Genomic DNA, 8,145 nt, shown 5'->3' with positions numbered 1-8,145 from the left:
CCTCCTGGAGACAATTAGCAGGAAGACCCTGAGGTGGACGCTGGAAAGGAGAGATGAGCAGCTATGGACATGTGCCGCCTGCTATGATTCTAGCTCTGGATCCAAGTAAATCCAAGTATAAAAGAACACATTAAAATTTAATCGTCTTCACGAATTGCCTTGCCATTCCTTCACCCCCCCCCCCACAGGTCTTATCTCCACATTCCCTACACCCCCTTCTTTTCCTCTTGCCGTAGGTACTGCCACAGTCTGCGCTGGCCCTCAGTAGGCCTATAATAGAGGGCCACCATAATGCTCTATGCGGGGTTGATCAGTGCTTACCAAGGACTCAGAATATTATATTAATCATATAACTACCTCCTTGGCTCTAACAAATATATACATAACATTGTCGAACAAGTTGGTAGAATTCCTTTTGGTTTATATACATGTATTATCAGCCCCCCTTATTCAGGATTTTAATTTGATTACGGTAATCAAGTAAAATCCTGAATAAGGGGAGCTGATAGAGATAGAAGACAAAAATGTTAAAAACATAAACGAAATTACACGATTGTCTCCCCTGCAATATCTAAAAAATTTCGTTGCTGTAGAAAATAAGTCAGTTGCCAAATTTGCCGATGGTCAATTCTAACCAGACTAATGGCTTGCACTGATGGCCTATTGATAAATCTGCCTGCTATTGTTTAATATATAAACCAAAAGGAAATGAGCTTGGTTGTAGATATGTAGGTTGAGCATTTTACGACGTTTACTGTTTGGTGGTTCAATAAATTGGAAGAAACATACAGGCAAAACAATCCGTAAATCATGTTGTTTATTCAGTCCTATTTAGTGAGTGATTCGCCGTAGTTTAACTTTAAAAAAATAGAAAATGCATGTATGTATTCAATCGTGATCTGTTTAAGTTTTTAGATTTGTTGTGCCCAATCTTTTTTTCTTTTTAAAATGGTAACATCTTTTTGCTTCAAGGACACGTTGCTGAGGCGAATAGGTGATTTTTACAACAAACTTGTAGAAATCCTGGTAAAGTAATTCGTAAGCGACAAGATGGCGGAACACAGTGTCATGACAGAACTGGAAAGAGCGTCTCAAGTGTTCATGGTAACATTAGGCCTACTTCTTGAAATTTCTTTCTTTGTTTTTCTACCCGAAGCTGGGTCCCCAACACTGTGGTTGCAATAGTTCCTTTGTTTGTTTTTATTGTCGTAGATATCTATCCCATGTTTTCACTTAGCGTGCTCACCACACAGAATGGACCATGATTATGAAAATTCATGAATGGTGATTTGGTGTCTGCAAACATTGGCCTAAAACTTCTCATGTTTCTAACAGACGTGAAAGTTGGTGTGCTGTAAGATTCTAGACTTAAGTCTCTTTGAAAGACGAGTGCTTTGAGCAGTCTGTACTCAGCATTCGCTATAACGAACGCTGATTATTAAATTGGTATTTTCACTTTGAAATAAAGTGTTTTTTGCAAAATTGTTTTGTTTGCGTAGATTGTTTTTGACCTTTTTATTTTGTCGGTTGCTTTCTTTAATTTTCCATTTTATGACTGTCTATTCGGACACGGACACACAATCCTGTGCAGCCTCAGCCCTGGCTTCTCTAGGGTCATTTCTGGTAGAGATTGGTTTTGAGCACCCGGTAACGCCAATAGAAAGCGCAAACTGCAAAATGCATTTGTCCTAAAAGAAAGGGAGAAGCACGTCATTCTCATATATAGAGAAAAGACCCACAATGTACGGTACTCACATTCATGCAAGAGTAGAAGGACACCTTATTGAATTAAAAGAAGATAAAACGGTGATTTTGTAGTTTCGTTCGTTAAAAAAAACCTTTAAAAAATGGAGGTGGGGGGGGTTCAGGGGGGCATGCCCCCTGAATTTTGTCCTAGTTTGATGTTTTGCAGTTAGGTTGCATCCCTGCTCTTTGTGTAGCCTAATTCAAATAGAGAATCTAGTATTTGGTCTTCAAGACTTCTGGATTTCTTCTCTGGATGTAAACAAATGGATCGTGGACTTAAATGAACGGAACTACAAGATCACCGATAAAACATCTTTATTGTCCTGATCCTGGCTCATTGGTTTGGTGTTTCACCACGTACACACACTCACACACATGTACACTCTCACACACACACACAGGCTCACAGTGACTAGCAATGCCAATCGGGCTTTCTCATGCGGCGAAAGTTTGGTCCCCGTTTGTGGGTGAATTTTTGGACCGTGTCGTAGCGTAGGTGACTAACTTTCTCAACCTCGGTCTGCTCTATTTCTGAACCAATGTGAATGAAACTCGGCAACCAATCAAAAATAGGGCAAACTAAGGATATGTGTGGACGTTGAAGTTTGTACACATAAATTAACCTATACTTTTGGTGTCGGGAACACTTTCGTATCTGGTGTACCGAAAACTATGAGCTTGAATTTCAACGCCGAGATGGTAATAGATCTCTATAGACTATCTTCTATAGTGTGCTCAAATTTGAATGTTCTGTGTCGAGTAGTTGTTTAGACCCGATCTTAAATGCACGACTACCCCCTATCCAAAGCGGCTTCGCATGGAGACCGGCCATTTTCCCCTCACTCTTGCGGCAAATTTATGTGACCTACAAATCCTCGCAAGGCTGTTCCGAGCCCGTTCATTGGTCACTTGAAATAGGGCAATGGCAGGCGTGCTCATCCGGTTGTTTTTCTCTCTGTTCCCCTGCAACATCGCAATGGGGGTACTCCGAGGCAAGCTTATCTCGCCTCGGGGTGTTCGCGTCTCAACGGGGAAAAAGAATTTTTAATTGTACGGCATGCTAGATTGAATCAACTTATCTTTTAAGGTTGGCATGGTCTAAAGTCATCAAAGAAAGCTTTGCCATTATTAAGTCACACTGCCAACATATTCTTAAAGATCCCATGCTGTGATACGATGCTATAAATAAAATGGACTCATCCCGACACCCCTATGAGCAAAATTTAATCATAATCATCATCATCCAGTGCCTGGTCTGTGACAGACATCGGCGATCATGATTCTCCTTTCATTCCTTTGCTTGGATGCTCTCAAAAAAGCTATGTTTCCCTAACTGTAATATGTACGCCAAAATTTTAATTATAACAAAATAACCACGAAATGGTTAGTAAATCTGAGGATAGAAATGATTTTTCCACCCAAAAACACATCGGGTAGCCAAGTTTCTCTCTGGCACTCCAATTAATTACCAAGATATCATCGATTATTTTACAAAATCTGCTACTGCGTGGTCCACTGTTTTGGAGTATTTCCCTCTATGTGGGTCATCCATATTTTGCCGACCTTTTATAACCCCATAACTTTTTAAAATTTATATGAACCGATTCTTCAAATTCTAAGAAGCATAATTCTTAGAATTGAAAATTCTTTCTTAGGTACTAAATAAAAAAGGGCTAAAGTGAAAAATTAAATTTTTTTGGGCTTTCCCACAGTGACATGCATAATTTAATATAAATGAACAGTAATATTATAATAATCTTAAGCTAGATTGTTCTTCTCTATCCAATTTGACATTTATGTCGCAGGCCCCACCTGATGTGGTGACCCGAGAACAGAGACAAGGAGCTCAGGACCTGATTTTGAATTTCCGCAAAACTCGCATGCCATACAGTCTTTGTCAATACATTCTCGGTAAGTTTGACAACTTGAACCATTTCTTGTACGCAGGAGATTCATAATTATTATATATTGTTTGCCTTTAATACAAGTTTTCATTAGATCTATATAGCTTTTTTTTTTTTTACGATGAAGTCATCCCGAATTTGACTCATTTGTTTCTTGTCTTTTTAAAATGAAGTCTCTCTGTGGTGAGAGCATGTTCCTTACTGTCTTTTGACTGTGGTGTATAGGATTGTTACAATTGCAGCATTGTCTACCAGAGCTGATTTGACGGAATGTGGATTTGTGAGTGACGGATTGCAAGATTATGCGTTGTTGACTTTTGCTTGTTCTGTCTTTACATTTATTAATTTGTCTTCTTTTTTTTTTTTTTTCAAAATGTAACTCTAATTTGCCAGCACTGTAAAACCTTACTAAAACAAAACAAAATGTAACTAGTGATGCAGTTAGCTGTGTAGAATATTTTCTTTAAATATGTTTTTTGTTTCTCTCGGTTGATTGTGCACATGTGAAATACAATTTCATTGTTGCTCCCCAGAAAACAGCAGAAATGACTACACTCTATTCCAAGCTGCGTCGACAATTAAAGAAGCTATCATTCGGGACTGGTCCCTGATGGAGCCGGATGCTATTGAGTCACTTCGCTCCTTTCTACTCCGATACATCACAAATCACATCACTCTGCAGGTCTGTTTTGGGGGTGGTGTAAGAAATTGTTACTATGACTGCTGTTGTCTTGCAATGTGTGGACATTTTCAGATTCTCACTTTTTCAAGTGTTCACCGATTTTAAAAAAAGACATCTTAAAAAGAACAACTGGATTGTTTGGATATGTGCTCCGTAAAACAAATGATTAATGTATCGTACATAAACATGCCAGTCATTCACACCCCTACAGGACAAATGATATTTTGCATTTGATTTTAAAAAAGATGTTTTACTTATCGTTTGTATTTTTGAAATAGATAAATGAGGATTTCGCAATGGGTGACACAGTTGTCAGTAATATCTTGGCAATTAAGCCACTAGACATTTTATGCACCACTAGTGTTTTATTTTGGTCTTCTGTTTATTTTAAGATTATCTTATCAACATGCTTATAAGCCTGATATAAATTTTAAGATTCAAAAGGCGGAAGGGGATACCTGGCATTTTATAGTATTTATTGCGTTTCTGGAACATTTACTGGTTTTCTGTTTCCAGAGTTATGTTAGAGAGCAGATCCTTCAGACAGTGGCAGTGATATTAAAAAGAGCAACGCTGGACAAGAAAGGGAAAAGCTGTGACGGTTTGTTTGAGGATGTCACAGCTCTGATCAGCAGTGGGAACATAACCATGGTGAGGAACACAGCACTTTGCTTTTGTTGTTTTTTTCTTTCTACTTGTGTTGCGAGGCATGAGGTTGTATCCAGACTGCAGTTCTTATGTCAGACCATTGTGAGGCCAAATGAAAGTTTTTCTGTTTGTTTGCTCGTTGATCAAAAAAAAATTTTTTCTTCTCTAATGACATTGTAATTTTCTTTTGAATATTTCGGTTGCTTTTTGTATTTGTACTTTCCTTCTCCCGCCCATGTACAATGGTGCTTTGAAGCTTCACAGTCCATTCTTTCTTTGTACTTTGTATCTATAAATTGTTCATAAGGTCTGTTGGGTTTTTTTATTACTTTCTTTTGGAGTTGAATCAAAGTTTTGATAAGCTATAATAGTGAATGATTTTTTTCCGTGGCACTGGTATTTCAGCAATTGGTAGCCTGTTCTATGTTGACCTCCCTGCTGAATGAGTACTCTTACACAAACCGCACCAGCTGTGTGGGCCTCACCTGGGAGTTTCACATCAAGTGTAAACGGGCTTTTGAGGTAGGTCCATGAACTCTTTTTTTCCTTTTCTTCTTTTTTTTTTGGTTCTTGTTCTTTTTCTTTCTCATCCTCCTCCTCTTCCTCCCCTACTCCCAACCATTCCTCTTATGTTTGAAAAACTCTTCTCACTGTTCAGCACTTCTCTGTATGGCCCTACAAGGCAATGTGACTACATCTGTTGTGACCACCCTTTGGCGCTCAAATGAGCTTATGCAGTTGCAAGCGCTGTAAAACGTTATCAACCCCGCGGGGCGATGCCACTGACTTTAGTGTCTTTAGGCCATTCCCAAAGGAGGGACATAAACTAACTAACTGCTGGAGGACGTGTTCCACAGTTTGGTCCACTTTTCCACACTGGCATTTTGGTGATTGTACTACTTTTAAAACATGTGTACATGTGTTCTCCTAGTCTTGTGTGTTGTGTTCTTAGTGTGAAGTTAATCACTTGTTCTTTCCGTATTTGTCTGTCCAGCAATCAGACCTGAAGAGGGTGTTCATGTTCTCCCTGCAAGTTCTCAACGAGATCGAGGCTCAGCCGGACCCCCTGAGCCGCGAGGCCACAGCCTTCCTGAACAGAATCTTGTCCATAGCCGAGCAAGTGCTGAGCTGGGAGTTCACACCTCGTACAGGTCAGTGGGGGGTTCAGGAGATTGTTTGGTTTTGTTGTTTGTTGATCTAAGACACTTGGCTTGATGTCATGATCGAAGTCTGTGGTGTTGTGGTTAGGCGATTGGTTGTCACACGCAGGAGGCCTGAGGTGGGTTCCTGAGTGGGGAGAAGTAAGAAAGTTTAATTGAGTGTCTTTTTCTTTCTGAAGAGCAAGGTTGGAAACTCATCTCCTAATAATCTAAATTGTGTCCAATTGGGGGGGGGGTAGAAAGACCTTCATTAAATTTTTAATAATTGACTTTGAGGCTTTGTACATCTTTCTGTTACTAGGAAAAATCCAGAGGGACTTATGTAGAAAACCTGGACAGATGGATGACTTGAAAACACTTTACTAATAAAGGATTTTTGTAGAGCATTTCAGCAGGAAAATGAATGGAGAAATGATTCCGATGTCCGTTTCAGACCAGGCAAATTTAGGATGGTAATGCATTTTGGTAGTAGGTTTGAGTGGCTGAAAATTTGCTACGAAAATGCCCTTCAAAGTTAAGCTTGCATTCTGACTTAAGTATAACATAGTTCGAAAGTGCCCCTGAAAAAGAAAGAAAAAGATGCAGATTTGATAGATAAACAGAGGTAGACAAGTCCTCTCCTGTTGTTATTACCAGGTGTTACGTATTTTTTGTCTTTGTCTGTCCATTGCTTTATCATTTGTGTCGTGAAACTCAGAAGAGCTGAAATTGTTATTTCAGTATTTGTATTGAGACATTCTGCAATGCTCGCCTGTTTTGTTTTGTTATGAACTGTTTTGACACACTATTGTCCAGAGCTCATTTGACAGTAGAGATATTTTTGTGCAATTGAGGTACATTGACTCAAGTATGACATTCTAAAAAGTACACTTTTGTGAAGGCCGATAGTTTGCTTATGAGAATTGAAAAGATTGCCAAAGCACAATTGTTTAGGAGTAGACAAAGCTGTGATTTGATTTAGAAAAATAGTTGTCACTCTGTAATGTTTTTTTTAATATTTTTCATTTTCTGTTGACAGTGAGGATGCATAACAGTGCCTTTAATTCCAACCCAAACTCCTCCCTGAAACCCCCCGAGAGCTGGAGAGATGTGATGCTGGAAAAGTCCACCCTTTCTTTGTTCTTTAGGGTGAGGCATTTCTAGCTGGCTGTATTGTTCTCTTTGTGAGAGGGATTTCTGTTTGTGATGTGAACAGTAGTCTGTTTTAGAGTCAGCCGGTGAATGATGTTCTGAACTTGTCATGTTCAACGTAAAAGGTCAGGCTTTTCCTCGTGCTCATTTTCAGACCTCTTCTCTTTCAGTATAAAGTAGATACAGTCTAGCATGCTCATAGAAAAGGCGGCAGGATGCAGAAATCTTTTGACTAAACATGTATATGAATGCAGAGAAATACATATGCATGTATACAAAAAAATCGGGTCCTGAAAATCTGTTCACTCTCTGCACATTTTGTTAAGTGCGTGTTTGCTATGTGTGTGCTAGACTCTATGGACTTATTGCTCCAGGCTTACTTATTACTAGTAGTGTGGGTGGTTGGCGGGTGCTCTGGTCTGGTTTGCTCCTTCTTTCCTTTCAAATATCTATTGTCCTTATCTCTCCTTCCTTTTTGTATTGTTGCTGTCTTATAACACCTCTAAACTTCAGCACTCATGTGACCTAATCGTGTTATAAGTGCAGTAAACCTCTTACCAAAACAAAACTTGCGCAATGTCACTGTATAGACTTCTGTGTAGACATCCACCCCTCAGCGCTCATATCATATAATCTAATGCAGTTTCGAGTGCCGTAAAACCTTACTAAAAACAAAAATCTCTTTGCTCCTGCTGCCGTCTCAGATCCATCAGAAGGCCAGGTTCAACAGCGACATGGCCCACCACTCCATGCAGTGCCTTATACAGCTCGCTTCTCTCAACGGCATCATCTTCACCAAGGAAACACAGCCTCAGTATTTAGCGCAGTTCTGTGAGGGTCTGCTACACATGTTGTCCAAGTAAGTGGAGGAGGA

General features: G+C 39.5%; 1 protein-coding gene across 1 annotated transcript in view; it reads left to right on the top strand.

Moving 5' to 3' along the window:
• Positions 1-996: 996 nt before the first annotated feature.
• The window catches only part of LOC101854285 (exportin-4), a 29,160-nt gene continuing 22,011 nt past the window's right edge, over positions 997-8,145 (top strand). Inside the window, exons 1-8 of the mRNA XM_005108165.3 lie at positions 997-1,104; positions 3,552-3,657; positions 4,184-4,332; positions 4,849-4,983; positions 5,386-5,502; positions 5,975-6,131; positions 7,159-7,268; positions 7,976-8,130. Of these exons, the coding sequence (XP_005108222.1) occupies positions 1,051-1,104; positions 3,552-3,657; positions 4,184-4,332; positions 4,849-4,983; positions 5,386-5,502; positions 5,975-6,131; positions 7,159-7,268; positions 7,976-8,130 (983 nt within the window). The 5' untranslated portion in view covers positions 997-1,050. The remainder of the gene's footprint in view (positions 1,105-3,551; positions 3,658-4,183; positions 4,333-4,848; positions 4,984-5,385; positions 5,503-5,974; positions 6,132-7,158; positions 7,269-7,975; positions 8,131-8,145) is intronic.

This window comes from Aplysia californica, unplaced genomic scaffold (assembly GCF_000002075.1).
Source record: "Aplysia californica isolate F4 #8 unplaced genomic scaffold, AplCal3.0 scaffold00665, whole genome shotgun sequence".
Lineage (NCBI taxonomy): Eukaryota > Metazoa > Mollusca > Gastropoda > Aplysiida > Aplysiidae > Aplysia > Aplysia californica.
This window is presented reverse-complemented; position numbering and strand designations above follow the sequence as displayed.